General features: G+C 40.2%; 1 protein-coding gene across 1 annotated transcript in view; it reads left to right on the top strand.

The window, feature by feature from the left end:
• LOC108038744 (regulating synaptic membrane exocytosis protein 1) overlaps positions 1-17,006 on the top strand; it is a 69,012-nt gene that overhangs the window by 10,919 nt on the left and 41,087 nt on the right. Inside the window, 2 exon segments of the mRNA XM_044458239.1 lie at positions 5,333-5,555; positions 14,446-14,888. Coding sequence (XP_044314174.1) covers positions 14,763-14,888 — 126 coding nt within the window. The 5' untranslated portion in view covers positions 5,333-5,555; positions 14,446-14,762.

The following is a 17,006-nucleotide window of genomic DNA, read 5'->3' as shown; positions in this document are numbered from 1 at the left end:
GTTTTTGTGTCTCAGGGCAGAGTCTTTTGCCAAACAAAGGCACCTCAAAGACTCCCGCATGCAAATCAAAGGCTTTTTCTTTTTTACTGTAAATATCGAGAGAAAATTGGAAAGGAAAAGAAAAGAGCACTTATTGCGTATACGCACAGTAGGTTGAAATGTTTCATAGAAAACTAAAACCTAGAAATAGAACAGAAAATTACGGAGAATGATAGATATTGTTGATAATTTTAAATATAAAAAATAAAAATATAAACAAAAAGTTTCAATCATACATTGCGTATACGCAATGTTGGTATAGTTTATGTTTTATGCTGCACTGTTTGAGTAGTCAATATTTTAATATGAATTCCTGAATTCTTCTTACAATCTTCAAAACAAGGGTACTAAATCCCTTTTCGACATAAACGAAAGCATGAATCTGCTGAAATTGTCAATAAATAATAGATTTTGATTGCCAAGAACTCTCTGCATTACTTTCGTGCATTGAAATCCCTTTCGACATAAACGAATACTTCGAAACTAGACGAGGACTATTCAATTTTGATATCTGATTGCCAAAGACGTCAAGCAATTTGTTTTCCCAGAAGATGCCCCTTTTGGCAGCTAAAGTTCTAGTAGTTGGCTTTCCTGCGTCGCTTTGAATTGCAGCCTCGGCTTTTCCCGGAACCAACTAGAGTGCGGAATAACATTTCCTAGAACAGGAAGCGCCAAGGACCTTTATTGGGGCACTTTAATCCGCTCATTAGGCAGCAGCTGCTTTGTGCTGGCTGCTGCAAAAGGGATAATGTGAGTTCTGTGCGAAGAATCCCCCTCGCTTTGATGGGTGGAATATAAATTACGGGTCTAATGGGTGTTATGGCTCGAATGCCGGTCTCTCGACACAAAACAAACACGTAGAACCCGGAATTGTCAGTTTTCCGCTGCAATGGCGTGCTGCATCTTATGGCCTGGCCTGCTTATTAGGATCCTGGCATTTTCCCATTTGCCAGCAGCTGTCATTCGGCATGCCTCACTGCACACACGAGTCCTGCAGCTCGGCTACTTTTTCCGGCTCCTGGCATTCCATTATTATTTATTTCGAGAGGGGGAGGGGGGTGACAAAATGATCTAAGGCTACGCCTTGAGTAAACATTATTAAAATTGCCAGCGTTGCTGGGAAATCCTAAAATAACCATGGCGCCCAGCCAGAGTGTCGAGTGCTGAGTGTCGAGGGGAATGGAAATTGTCATTTTCATATGGGGAAAACCGAACACACACACACAGCCGCACACACATTGAGAAATGGCAGCCAAGGTTATTATTATTGCTAAGCTGAAGTGGACACAAACACACATACAGGGACACAAGATATCTGTACAACTTGTTGCTCCGGTTTCTTTATCCCTGTCCTGCGCGCTGATTATCCTGTTTTCTTTCGTCCTTTGGGTTTATTAGAAAACTGTCAGCAACTCTCCGCATGCTCCGGCGCACACTTGACATTTATTTATGCAAAAATGTGAAATCATTTGTGAAACTGGCCGTCAACGCACAGCATCCACATCTACATCCACCCACAAAGGCCATCAAAAGGGACTCACTCGATTCCGAAAGGGATCCACGCCTCGTTGAATGTTGCCTACAATCCAGTGGCGACCATAGAAAAAAAAAGTGCGGTCCATGAATAAAGTTTTTTCTGCGCCGCCCTCGCATGGGAAAAATGTCGTTTAAAAAACGCTCCACAAGTGAATGGCTTTCTCTTTTTTTGCTTTTTTCATTTTTCACTTTGAGCTTTTCCTGCTCAGGAAGAGTGGGTGCTAATAACTTATGATTGGATTAAAAACTTGGCTTAGCTTTCGCTGGCCACAACAATTTCTAGAATTTGTTTAACTTCTCTGAACATGCAGACTAAATAATTTGAGCTTCTGATTTCTATGTCCTTCTTGTTTTTGCAAGATTTTAACTATTTCCATAGAGATCGGAAGCTTTTGTCCGCCAGTGCTGCCAATTTATATGATGGCTTAATGATCGAGCTGCAAAGGAAATCGATTTCGAGTCTTGCCCTAATAGATCGTTGGGCATTGGGAAACGTTGCAATCGATAAAATTAAGATGTTACCAAAATACGATTTTTCAAAAATTTTGTTACTTTATGTAAATGATGAAAAATCGACCCAAAAATACAAGCCAAAATTTGAACACAGATTTTTAGAGAGTTAAGCCGCAATCATTTAGAGGTATGCCACTTTGCAATCGGATGTCTGTAGGAAAAGTTATGAGCCTAGGAGTGCAGGTTTTTGACACTTTTCCGCTAACCCATTTTCCGAATATTTGAAAAGGGGTAACATCATTAAAATGACGAAAAATCGACCCAAAAATAAAAACCAAAATTTGAACACAGATTTTTTGAGATTTTAAGCCACAATCATTTAGAGGTATGCCACTTTGCAAACGGATGTCTATAGAAAAAGTTATGAGCCTAGGAGTGCAGGATTTTGACACTTTTCATCTAAGCCATTTTCTGAATATTTGGAAAGGGGTAACATCATTAAAATGACGAAAAATCGACCCAAAAATAAAAACCAAAATTTGAACACAGATTTTTAGAGAATAAAGCCACAATCATTTAGAGATATGCCACTTTGCAATCGGATGTCTGTAGGAAAAGTTATGAGCCTAGGAGTGCAGGTTTTTGACACTTTTCCGCTAACCCATTTTCCGAATATTTGAAAAGGGGTAACATCATTAAAATGACGAAAAATCGACCCAAAAATAAAAACCAAAATTTGAACACAGATTTTTTGAGAATTAAGCCACAATCATTTAGAGGTATGCCACTTTGCAAACGGATGTCTATAGAAAAAGTTATGAGCCTAGAAGTGCAGGTTTTTGACACTTTTCAGCTAAGCCATTTTCCGAATATTTGGAAAGGGGTAACATCATTAAAATGACGAAAAATCGACCCAAAAATAAAAACCAAAATTTGAACACAGATTTTTTGAGAATTAAGCCACAATCATTTAGAGATATGCCACTTTGCAATCGGATGTCTGTAGGAAAAGCTATGAGCCTAGGAGTGCTGGTTTTTGAAACTTTGAAATTTGGAAAAAAATCGACAGATTTTTGGAGAATTAAACCATAATTTTCATAGAAAATCGCACGATGTAGAAATAAAGTCTGACATATAACATATAACGTAAACAAATACATTGAATTTGTTAAATATTTTATGACCCTTTAAAATGTCTTTACAAGCCCCTTGAGAATTGAGGAACAAGACTTTCAGCTCAAAGTTATGTCACTTCAAAACAAGGAAAATCCATGATTCGTTAGAAAGAAACAATGTCCCTACGCCTGATTGTATTTGTTCCACATAATCCTTGGAGCATGAACAATTCCCCAAACCCCCTGCATATGAAACTAATTTCTTTTGTCGCATTCAAATCAAAGGCACACGTGTGTCCGGTGCTCTTCCGCTGCCAGGAAGCGAAATCCTGCTGAAAGGATGGCTCATTAGACAGAGCGGCGCTCTAAGTGAAATACTTGTTTGCCAGCCTGGTTATTGCTCCATCGAGCCCAAGTACTCTCTTTGTCATATTCTGGCTATTGAGTGATACAGTCATTTGGCCATAAGCAGGTCTTTGACTATTCTTGGGGATTACAGAGAGAGACCTTGACCAAAAATATTTGGATGATGGGTTAGTAACTTTTGTTTACATATAGATTGTTTTAATTTCTTGTCAGTTAAACAAAAGATTTAAATTTAATTAGCTGAGAAAATACTTCAAAACACTAAGGAACTTAATCAACAGCTTTTAGTTAGTCCACTTGTTGAGCAAAGTGCGCCACATTTTCGCACTGTGTACGACTAGGAGCTGAAACTGAAAGAGTGACTGGGGCGAGGCCTTAACCCGAAATGCCTGGACGCATATCGGGCGCAAATATCTTTGGCACACTTCACTTCACTTAGACAAACAAGCGGAGGGCGGCAACAATGCCCGGCAATAGAGCCCTGTTGTTGATTGAACAGAAACCAGTTGACGAGAGGGGATCGAAGTGAGGTGGCTACGTGGCCCGGGTTAACTTTTCCAGGCCCAGAGCTCCCGGCACGTACGTACGTCCAGGATGTCTGACTGGATGACTAGATGACTGGATGACTGCCTGACTGGCGGCCCGGCTGTCTGGCAATTTGAACGAATTTGGCAGTGCTTCATAATTTCACTCCAGCCAGGCTTTTTGCATACTTTACTTTCGGCCAAGTTTTTCGACTATGGCCCGTGTGCTTGAGTGACTTTGATGCTGTCGAAAATGGACTAGGACTTGGTCCTGCAGCTGCCTTTGTGTAATTTATGCCCTTGTTTTTGTCGAGCTCTCGTCGACTGACAACGACAACGACGACGACAACTTCCGGCCAACAACTACATTTCTCATTTAGTAATTTAAATAAACTTTCAACAACAGCCTCTAAGTCGCTCAAAGTTTTCGGCCACAGAAATTCTGCATTCTAAATGTGCCACTTGAACGTAATGAGGATGTCCTGTTCCCACACTCTTTTCTGTATATAAAAATGTATCCCCCAATTTCCGTATATACAATTTGCCGTTGCATACTTGAGGGCGCCAAAAGAAGGCGGAGCATTGTGGAGCAACTTGAATGCCCCAAGGACCGCGAGACCGCAGCCCAGTTGGCCAACTTTCATAATTACGAGAGTAACGACAACAGCCACAAGAAGGCTTCAGATCCAGCTACATCTACATCTACTAAGTGTATATATCTACCATGTACATAAACATAGCAACAGCAACAGGGCCGCAAATGCCACAGCCGTCGAAAAGTTTTCAAGTCAGCCGAATTTATGATAGAAATATACTTTCTCTGCACTTTGGGGCTTAGTAGGTACTTAGTACTCGGAGTAAATGGAGAAAAGTCAGCTGCTGTGATAAAGTATTAATAGGGCGGGTCCATTCAAACAGAATCGATAATAGAATGTGTCAAAAGCTCTCAAATAAATTTGCATATATCTTAAATTAAAAACCAAACTAAAGTATATAATCTTATAAAATCTTGAACAAGCTTCAATAAGCAGAAAATAGATCAAATATCTTGCCAACTATTATTTTCCGGGGAAAGACAAATAAAGAGGAGTGCAAATTAAATTTATTTTAAATAAGATTGGTTCCGTTTGAATGAAAATTGATGAATTTGAAACGCTGGGCTGCCTGATTGCAGTTTAGGCAGAGTGTTTTCCGCTCGGCCGAATATGACATTTGATTTATGCCCCACATTTCACATTCGACAGCTGTCTAATGCCAGGACATGCTCACAACAAGTCTCCTCCGCTCATATCCTTGCAGGGCTGGGCTCCAACCACGCAGCCCGATTTGAAATCGAAAGCCAAAAAACCGAATGCACAACAAATCGAGCAGCATGATGCCGACTTCGCGCTGATGATGATTTAGATGGAAAAGGATCTGGAACTACAAATGTAGCCATTGCCCTAGCAGAATTCCCCATCCTGAACCGCAGATGAAGCTAAAGGCGGTGGCAGCAGAACGGAAATGAAATCAAATCGCACAGGTAATTTGTTGCCACAATGGCCAGATGAGAGGCCTGAAACTACCTTTTGCATTCGTGGGTTTACACGGGAAAATAATAAAGAACAATATTCGTTTCTTATCTTTACATTATGTATAACATTAGGTTTTTAATCGCCTTTATTACAGGATTGCAATGTGTATTGATTTCAGTAGTAGATTTCAGTTAGTAAAGTAGATATTTTAACAGAATATTAATTCTCATAACTTAAAAACCTTTAACTTTTTCCACTTTGGAATATATTTATTCAACAGTTTAGTTATTTTTTTGAATTTACCTATGAAGAAAGTACTACCCCAAAACAGAGAAATAAATGCTAAGCCCAACTTGACTTGAATTATGCTATACAGAGAACAACATATAAATTTTAATTTTCTTAAGGAAACAAATCCAAATGATGACCAGTTCGGTTGACTTCTTTTTCCCAGTGTGCCTACCACAATCCTGAATGAGTTTGCATTACAAATGATGGGATTACTGTGCGCAGATGATTAGGTTTGAGTTGCAGAATCGAGGCATCCGGACAATATGCGATGCCTGCGGCATTCCGCAGCCCGAGAGCAGAGAGTCCTGGCAAGGATGTGCGGTCGAATAATGGTCTCGGCTGCCGTCTTCGGGTGCCAGTATCCCAGTATCTGTGTGCGTCCTGGCAAAACCAAACCACAGCAATTATTACTTTGCTATTGCTTGCGGATCAATTTAAATTGTGGGGCTCAATAACAGAATGCCTTCGCTGCGGTTGCCACGCCCACCCTCTGTGCCTTTGATTAATATGTATGTTAAGTACATTATCATGAAAAATGACTTGAGGCTGTGACTGCCCATGCGGCGTATGCGCAATATGTTACACAAGGAAAATATCAAACGCAGAGTGTGGTTTACTTTTCTCGATTTGTCATAAATCAACAGGATTCATGTTTACTTTTTGGCGACCCTGTAATCAATATGCCCCGAGGGCTCTGCGACTTTCCCTGATTTAATTAAATGCACCCCTGGAAAAGGGAACGTGCAATCGAACCCGAAATCGCGTGTAAATACTGCTTCATCAGACCGAATTAGCCCAATTTGCCGATTTAATTCATTCACTTTCACTAGAAAGTTAAAACCTAATTTGGCAGACCATATGAAAAATGCATCAATTCGGATCGCAATCAAATTAATGAATATAAGTGCTGAATATTTCATAAATAATAAATCAGAAAAGGACAAACTGGGAGGGCGGATTGTGTGCGATTGTGGGGAATTAAATAAGTGTCTGTCTGCTGGTCTGACATTTGACCTTCCGGCCACACAGATTTGTTAAATGTTGCAGGAGAATAAGTCACTCGAAGGGTATACATTTGCATTCGTAATTGAGAATAATATGGGTTTTTTGCCCATTAGTATATCACTTTCTTGTTCGCAGCTATTTTATATGTATTTAAGGTCAGCTGTCAGAAATTGTGACAGACATTATTAGATGGTGTCAGCTTTGTGTGACTTACAAAATATAATAATAATGGTGGAAAGTACTGCCGAACAAAAATTAAACTAAGGAAATTAAATAATACCTTATTTACTTCTGTCTTTTATATTTTGGGTTGCACTTTTATTCAAGCAAATGCTATTTAAGTATGGAAAGATACGAGAACTGTATGACCTGCTTTTATGTTTTCCCACTGTGTAACTTCGAGCACTTGCAATGCTATTTAAGGGACTGCGCCTTTACTGTGGTGAGATGCAGGGAATGTCGGAATGAAAATGGGAATGGGATCCGAAGGAGACAGCTGAAGGCGCCGGGGAAAATGGGTTTTCACAGAGAAGAGAACCGCAGACAGACAGTTGCGACAGCCCAGACACATGTTGTGTGTGGTGCGATAAGTAAGCACAACAACTGTTACACGACAGTGCGAGCAATAACAATAATGACAGGACATACGCCCAAGTCAGGGATATCGATGGGTAGACATGATTATGCATAATGCTGCTGGACCTACAAGAAATGACTTCAGTCCGAGATACCAAGTCCTTGGCTGAAACTGTATTTTGTGCTCTTTTGCATATTTATGACAATTTATTTAGTTTGTGCTCACATTTTTAATTGACTTTGCTGACGAGCCACGAGGTCGTCCTTCCAAGGACGAGTTGAAGGCAGGCTGGGGGGGGAGGGGGTTCAAGGAAGCCCAGGACGACATTGAATTCGCATTAGATGCGCTGCAAAAGTTCATGAGGCCGTTGAGCTGCTTTTACGGCTTGTTTAGTTGGCCGACAGTTCGACATTGACACTGACATTGGTATATCCTTCATGCATATGCTGAATAATTAACTGGCAATATGTTTCAGCACAAAGGCCGGGCCTTGACAGCCAGTCAGCTTAACCTTTGCCCTGCTCACTTTGGGCCAGCATTTAATTACGCAATGAATGCCTAGCACTTTATATTATTTTGTGGAATTTTGCCCCAAAATATATCCTTTCTAAGACTACACTCATAAATGTTGTCAGTTGATTACTGCTCAAAAAAATTACCATAAATAATAAATAGTATTTTAGAACCAAGTTAAACAACCCCAAACCCTTCTTTATGTCTACCTTCTTTTTAAAAGTTTGTTTAACTCAAGAAATTTTGCAAGGCATTTAAGATTGCCATTTTTCCCGAAAATGTGTCATTGTGTTAAGAGCTAAGAGCTATTTATTAATTGGATAAAATACATATAACCCAATAAATATTCAAAAATTCACATTAATCAAAAAAAAAGTGCTTTACAAATTTTTTGTAAATTGTTTTTACACTTAGGTCTTTTGGTTCTTGTTTTATGAGTGTACAAGTCTCATTTTGCGAGCACTTACTGAAAATAATTATAATTATTTTTTATTGCCAGCGGCATTCGCCGCCTTGTGGTTAATTAATTGCGGTCACTTTGCTCTCAGGATCCCAGTCTGCCCAAATCTTTACGGTCGTGCCATCGCTTAACGGCCATTAAGCCTTTTTTTCTGGTTTGTCGGGGCCTTTGTTATTACGAGGTTCGGTTTTTATACCCTACACTTTTTTTTTGTTCTCCGCTTCGTTTGATTTAATTTTCTATGCCAGCCGTGCGTAATTAATATAAAGTTTTTGCAGCGAATAAATCAGGGAATGCCTAGAAATGATGCTCTGATATAAAAGTTAAGTAGCGTTTCCTTGGTTTTATGCGACAAAGCGACAATTACGCACTGTCTCTGCCCTTAAATTCTGATGAGACTGTGTTGAATTTCACGCATTCCTAATGAGGTTGACACGTTGGCGCGACGTCATAAATGCGAAAATGCGACGCCCCCTCGGGAAAGGGGGAGTGGAAAGGGGGCGTGGCAGCGTTGCGTGTTGTCATGCAAGAAAATAGTCGTCGAGCTGCACATTTTACAAAGCGTTAATGAGCACCTGGCGAGCTCAGGGGTTTTGTGCCCATATCCATATCAAGTTGATTTGGCACTAAGTTTATTGCTCTTCACGGGAAAAACATTCTTATTTCCCTTTAAAAAGTGTGTGTTTTTCACAGCACTTTCACTCATATCAGAATATTAAATTTAAATATTAACTTCCGCTCTTCAAATCATTAATTAACGAGTAAAAAAGGGTTGGGATTAAACAAGAAACTTTCAACATAAACTCACATTTGTAAAGTTTGTTTTGCTAAGCTTGTTAAAAAAACTTTATGCAAAACAAAAAATTGCATTAAAATTATAAAGTCTTAAAATGTTTCATAAACTGAATATTGAATAGAAATATAATATTTGGAGAAGACCTAAGAAATTTACTGAACTTTAGTAAAGTTGAATATTGAACATTTTTCCTACTAGATTTATAGTTTTATAAATGGTCATTATGGATAATAACATATTATTAGTAGTGACTAAAAGGTATTTCTGCTAAGAAAATTGTTCCTATTGTTATTTCTCTCTCTGTCGTAATGTCTGATGTGCACACTGCGTATGCGTAATTCCTCCTAATAGCAAACAGAGCTTGTGTGTAATATTTGCCAAGCACTCGCCAGTTGTTTGATATTGATTGTGTAGCACAGTGCATTTGGGCGATGGGATTGCGTTGTCCAATAAGCCCTTGCCCAAAAGCTTTGTCCACTCGCAGGAGGAATTGTAGAAGGATAAGGAATCAAACGCACTTCGGACCAACAACATTGGTTCCATAATCCAATTGCCCAAGTCGTGGCACGCAACAACTGGTATTGTGAAGTGTGTGTATCCATGTTGTAGTTTCAGTTTCTGTTCCAGTTTATAATCAAATATCTCCACACACAAAGCCCGGTCAAATTCCCTTGGGGCCAAAGTAACAAACAAAGAGAACGAAACTGAGAACGAGAACGAGGACAAATAAAATTTTCTAATAAATAATTTATGAAACAATAAGCCACAATACCAGCAAATTGAGTGTAAAACCTAGAAGCCAGAACACAATGCCGGGTCATTAGTTGGTGGCAACAGTTGGCCAAAACAGATTGTGTCGAACAATGCGTGCAGCAGACAATTTGATTTGTTGAACGAAAACACTTTGATTCGATTTCAATTAAGATGAAAGTCGGGATACAGTCGACCAGATATGGAGAACGACGACGTGTCAACAGTTTTGCGGCCAGACCGCAAAACGACGCAGGTCCTTGAGGGGAAATCGAGGAGGCATGAGCCTTCTGAAGGACTCTCGCTTAGGCTTTTGCTTTGATTAAATGTCAAGTTGCAAGTATCGCCGTGTGCGACCGCAAAGCGAGTGCCACTTGAAGCACATGAGCCACGTTCCCTGCACCTTTGCCACGCCCCCTTCTCCGCGGCCACGCCCCCCACTCGCTGGCATTTGAATAATTGAGTTTGGCAGCAGTTTAAACGATTGCCAGCCTTTGTTTGTGACTCCTGCTGAAAAAGCCGAGCGTTTCGGTGGGCGTAGTTTTATTTCATTTTGCCGCGTACGTGTTCAGCATGGCGAAAATCCTGAAAATCCTGGGGAAATTGTAAATGGAAATGGCCATGTGCTGCATGAAAGGGACTCGAATTCGGATTCGGATTCACAATCAGAATCAGGCAGCAATCTGTTCGGTCGGCCCACAACATCCTCGAACTTCTTCTGTTTATTTCCAGCAATTAAACCTTTCCAAGGATAACGAAAGGCGGCAGGAAAAGGGGGTCGGCAAGATCGAGTATCCGCCACGTAAGCCCGTCTCTGTCAATTAGCCAGCCATGGCGTTGACATCCCGTGCGTTTGCCACTTGGCCGTTGGACGTGGATGCCCATGTCCATGTCCATGTCCTGATGAGCGGATGGCCAGGAGCAAACAGGCCGCGGTCGCAGGTTCATTAAAAATCCTGTTTTGGCAACAATGTTGCCTACCGCAGCCACACAGTGCGAAAAACTCGCAACTACTTATTATAATCAAGTTATTTATTATAGTTTATACTTTAATTCAATCTTAGGAAATAAATATGTTAATAAAACGGTAAGATCTTTCTCCTTTAGCTTTATATAAAATGGGAGCGAATTAAATATTTTAAGTAGGCAATTAGCACTTAAACAAACTTAAAATGAAATAAAACCAATTCATTTAAATTTTTTGTAAATTAACATAATTAATTAATAATTAATTAACATGCTTTTAGACATTTGTTTAGACTGAATTCTATTTCTGTGAACTGGTTAAAGTATTTAATTAATGAATTCCCAAACTTAACATTTGAAGGCAGCTTGCACGTGTTATTGGATTTCCCTGTCGCTCCTTGAAAGTTCCTCTGCTCTCTGAAGCTATGCCCTCAAAACTTTCCCATGTTCTCGAAAGGCAAATTAATTTTCCCCGAGATCGATAAACTATGATTCTTCATAGTTTCAAGTGACACACACGCACACTTTCTGTGCAGGCACCTCAAGTAGTTGAGAGATGGAGTGTTGGTAGGAGTGGGTAACTCGGCACTCATTTTATTCTGGTCCTTCGGATCCTTCGGTATCCTTTAATATCCTTTGCTATCCTTTTGGCGTTCAGCCCACAACAACGGAGCACGGAGTGTGTTAACAAGGCGAGCAACAGGACAAAAAAGGGAGGAGGTCACCACACTGCCCGGGTTTTGTTATCTGCAGACTCGCCGGGGAAATCCCCCATCGCTTGGCTTTGTTGACAACGCTTCATTCATGCCATTCATGAGGTCGGTTTCCCTTTCGCAGCTCGCCTGCTGCTGAATCTGGTGATTCTGGCGATTCTGACGATGCCTCCTGCTGTCCGGTTTATTTATGAACTGCGCTGCGATTTCTCAACTGCAATTGGACCTGATGCTGCTCTTGGTCCATCTCTTTTTTTTTATTCCCGGTTCAAAAGCTGTTGCGCTTCATTTGGCTGAGGAATTGCTTTTGCCGTATTTTTCCTCCATTTATTTCGGACTGGCCTGCACTTAATTTGTGTCCCATGCACGTTCCGGCATAACAATTCACTTTGACACCCTGTGTGACGTTAGTCCCAATAAATTGCCGGGCATTGAAAGTTTGCCGCAGCCCACACACACACAGAAAAAATATAAAACAAATTTGAAAAAAATATTCTAACAAGAGATACACAGGAAAAAAGTTTCAGTATATTCTGGCTGAGAGTATTATAATTTTTGGTTAGAAGTTTTAAACGAGTAAAGGCGACATTTCCGACCTTTTAAAGTATAAATATTCTTGATGAGCATTACTAGACATGTTGATATATCCATGTCCTTCTGCTGTATTTTTCTAAAATAGAAAAAATTAAAACTTTCGCAACTAATTTTTACAATTTCTTCCTGTGTAGTACACTCTATTTTATATGCGAGCGTTTCAATTTCGATTTGGCTACGGTTACTGCCTGTTTTTTTGTTTTGGCCGAGCTTTGTTTGCCTGTGCGTGACAATTGCGATGTCCTTGGATCCCGGGTCCTGCACAGGATCTAGGCGAGTGGTTGATAAATCTTGTTGGACTTTATTTAATGCATGTATTATATCCAAAACATACACTCACACACACACACACACACATAGTGTCCTTTAATGCTAATGGCAATCTGATCAGTTACATTAGCATGCACAGGACGAAGGCTCTTGGCCGCCGGCAGCTCGTTTTTGGCCCAAAGCCCAGAGCCCGATTCGGAAACTCATTCTCCCAATTTCGCGCTAATTAACTGGGTGCCAACTACAGCCGACCAAGTTGGCTGAAACTTTGCCAGCATCCGGCCTCGTCCTTTCGTCCTGTTGATTTCACAGTGTGCGTGTGTGTGTGTGTTTATGTGATTTCATGCTTGTTACCAACACCAACACCAACAGCAACAACAACGACGACGGCAACGGAAAGTTACAATTTATGAGCACATCCTTGCGCGCTAAGCTTGTGTAAGCACGAGAGCCTGCCGTCGCTTTTCCGCCCCTTTTCCAACCATTTTCCCCAGGACCCCCTCTCTCCTCGCCCTCAAACAAACACTTGTAACACTTTGCCTTACATCTTCCTCCAAAAATCATCTCGTCCTGATTTCGCTGCGCGGAATGCATGTCCTGTCGCTGGCATTTTGACAGCTTCAAGCGGCAACTAATTTTCGCTTTTCCCCAAATACAATTTAAAAGTTTGCCCGACAGTTCGCCAGCTCATTTGGAAAGTCGGGAATTTCATTGGGCGTAAACACATTCCCCATGTCGACAACTATCTCGAATCAATTTTTATGAAGTTTTCGAATGGCCAAAAAAAGAGAGACCCTTGTCGACTAACTGCATTCTGTGACAATGACTTGGCTCAAAGTTTGCAACTTCAAACTCGATCGGCATCCCTCTGCTTTTAATCCGTTGTCCCGGCAACATCAATGGGAATTGGGGAATTGGGAATTGCAAATGCCCCATATATCCCTATAGCATGCACATATATCCCTATGCAGCTCAAATCGAGCGGATAGCTCGACAATTGAATTGCTATGTGGGTCATTTCATTTAATAATTCCATTTCCAGGCAAACAGCAAAGCCAGCTCCGAGTTTCCCCTTTATGTGCAGTACAACCCAGCTGCAGTGAATGCCCGATAAGCTGGCCAAAGCATTCTGATTGCTCTGCTTGATGGCGATAGTCTGGAGCAGCTTATCAGTCAGCCAAAGAGCTTAACAAAGCAGCCATGAACTGAGAAAAAATTCTTTAAAAAATCATTTTTTATTTCTTTAATATTTATGTTGGCATAAAAATTTAATGAATACTAAAACTTGTCAAAAAAGCTTTGTTAATTATCTTGTTTGGGGTTTTCAAATTTTGTATTTGGAAATTGTAAAACGCCATTCTAAATGTATTTTTAATTTAAATCTGTAATGAATATAGCTTAGATTTTCTAAAACATAAAATATTATTATTATTACCAATGGATACTAGTTTCCAAATTTCATAAAATTTTTCCCTGTGTTTCGCTGCTAACTGCTCCTAAAACAGTGGCTTCAAAGCAACTTCACTCTATTAAAGCTCTAACTTGGGACAGGGTTAATATAACTTATTGAAAATCAGTTTCGGGCACTAACTTTACGGTTTCGTTGGCTAACCCACTTAACAGGGCCAACTTATTATAGAGGTCACAATGAAAAAGGCACTTTTGCATGCCGGGCGACACATTATTTCCGCCTTATAAACTTTCGCCACTTTTCAGCATAAGCGTGTGTGTGACTGTATTGGTGGGCTGGTTATGGGGAGCGGGAAAACCCAAAACACTGTTGATGGTTATCGTAGGGAAATTTATGGAGCCCGGCTAAGTACGGTGTAAGTCGGGCGGACCATTACACGTCCGTGTTTTGAGCTCCTTAAGCGCCGCGTGCAACTTGCCTTCTACTGCCAAATGACTAATTATAATTTTCCGCCTCTTTCTCGGTGTACTTTCCATGTTTTCCACCAAAAAGGAGCAGCTGCAGCCGGCGGCAATAATAACGTTTGTGAATTATGGCCAAAGTTAATTAAAAGCCAAGAGTGGAACTAGAGCTGCACATAAATCAATCCGGATCGAGAGCAGGCACAACATGTAGAACTGGAGTGCCAATATCCCCCATGTCAATGCCTATTTACATGGCCAATGAAAAATGGCCCTCAGAGGACAGAATACACAAGAGCATGGCCAAGAGAAACGAAAACAATCCAAATCGAAATGACTTAAACCGGCTTACCAGCGAGCAGAACAAAGCGAACATAACGTATACGCAACGTCCAACACGGCGGATGCATGATTAATTGCACTTTAAATACACACGGAAAACGACGAACGCAAAACCAATTCTCAACCAAACAAAAACGCAGTAAAAAAGCCGTCAAAATGTTGCCAACAAATGTGATGTCATTCATGAAGAAGGTAAGTGACACTTCGATTTTTAATGAATATATAAATCACTGCGCACCGGCCTTGTTGTCTCTGGCAGAAGCTCGTAATTTATGCTTAATTTCATTTTCATCCGCCAGTTGTGATTCTTTAATTATTCCCTGCTGATAATGAGCAGCCAAATGAAATGCAATAAAACCGAATTTATTACTCGTTTGCCTCTGTTCAAGAAGTGCATACACTTAAATGTTGAATGGTGGAAAATTCCCAAAATCGTAAATTTAAACATCAATTGATATTTTCAATAAAAACAAGAAAGGAAAGCTAACTTCGGGCGGAGCCGAAGTTGATATACCCTTGCAGAATATTCTATAAATTATATTCTCCAAAATTATTCATATGATGCATTCTTAATACTTAAAAAAAGTCCCAACTTCCTAACTTTAAAAACAACAAAGTTATGTCATTTCCAATCGTTCAGTTATATGGCAGCTATAAGATATAGTCGGCCGATCCTTATGAAATTTGGTAGGTCGGATTGATTAACCAAATATAAAATCCATAGAAGATCCCAGCCTCCTAACTTTACAAACACCAATGTTATGGCATTTCCGATCAATCAGTTATATGGCAGCTATAGGATATAGTCGGCCGATCCTTATGAAATTTGGTAGGTCGGATTGATTAACCAAATATAAAATCCATAGAAGATCCCAGCCTCCTAACTTTACAAACACCAATGTTATGGCATTTCCGATCAATCAGTTATATGGCAGCTATAGGATATAGTCGTCCGATCCTTATGAAATTTGGCAGGTCGGATTTTTTAGCCAAAAATAAAACCCATAGAAAATCCCAACTTCCTAACTTTAAAAACACCAAAGATATGGCATTTCCGATCGTTCAGTTATATGGCAGCTATATGATATAGTGGCCCGATCCGGCTCGTTCCGACTTATATACTACCTGCAATAGAAAGACAACTTTTGGGAAAGTTTCAAGCAGATAGCTTTAAAACTGAGGGACTAGTTTGCGTAGAAACGGACGGACAGACGGACAGACGGACAGACGGACAGACGGACAGACGGACGGACAGACGGACGGACAGACGGACAGACGGACATGGCTAGATCGACTCTCCTGGTGATGCTGATCAAGAATATATATACTTTATAGGGTCGGAAATGTCTCCTTCACTGCGTTGCAAACTTTTGACTGAAATTATAATACCCTCTGCAAGGGTATAAAAACATATATTTAAGTTATTGTTAAAAAGTTTTAATAACTGGTTATTATTTATTTAATCTTTTATGAAAACCTAGTTCTTTTTATTCTAATTTTTTAACTTCCTAACAACTTGTAAATGTTATTCTGATATTATTATTTTCAAAAATTGCATACACAAAGCAACTGCAGGATAAGGTTCGAGCTTTTCAAATCGTTTAAGACCTTTTCAAACAGGCTTCAAAAACAAACGCCCTGCGGAAGGGCAAACAAAACTTTTTAATTAAAAAGCCCTTTAAATGCTTTGCCCGCCTGACTGATTTTCCCTTTTGTTTATGAGCCCGAAAAATATCAAAAATACACATAAAAACGCAAACGGACTGGCGGCAATCGAAGTGGTTCAATTATCCTGCCGAGCACCTGCTTTGGGTTTGGTGTCCCTTTTTTATAATGCGGAAATTGTTTTCGGGATTGGGGGAAAAGAAAGAATAAAATTATAGGTACATGAGCTGGTGGGCTGGTGTGAAGCCAAAAATAACACACAAAAGGAAGCGAAGGAGCTGCCTTCGAAGAGTGTAAATTCCGTAGAAATTCCTGTTTGGCACAAAATTCTTTGCAAAGTTAATAAAAACCAAGTTGGAAATTAAGGGCTGGGAAAATGCCGGCTGACAAGCAAATGCCAGCCAAACTAAGTGCTGCAGATTTTTGTGTTTTCGCCAAGTTTGATTAGACCAAATGAAGCACGAAATCAAAGCGCTCCAACTTCTACAGCCTGCCAGCCAGAAAAGAACCCATCTCAAGACAATGATGAGCCGTTGACAGTCTGTTAGCAAGTCTGTTGGCAAAAAAGGATTTGGCAAACTTTTTCTATTTGCCATTCAAATGCCTAACAGCCAGTCGGGGTATTTTGGAATGCGGCGACAAATG

The sequence above is a fragment of the Drosophila rhopaloa genome, unplaced genomic scaffold (genome assembly GCF_018152115.1).
Source record: "Drosophila rhopaloa isolate 14029-0021.01 unplaced genomic scaffold, ASM1815211v1 contig_163, whole genome shotgun sequence".
Lineage (NCBI taxonomy): Eukaryota > Metazoa > Arthropoda > Insecta > Diptera > Drosophilidae > Drosophila > Drosophila rhopaloa.
The sequence above is the reverse complement of the archived record's forward strand: the minus strand, read 5'-3'. Positions and strand labels throughout refer to the sequence as shown.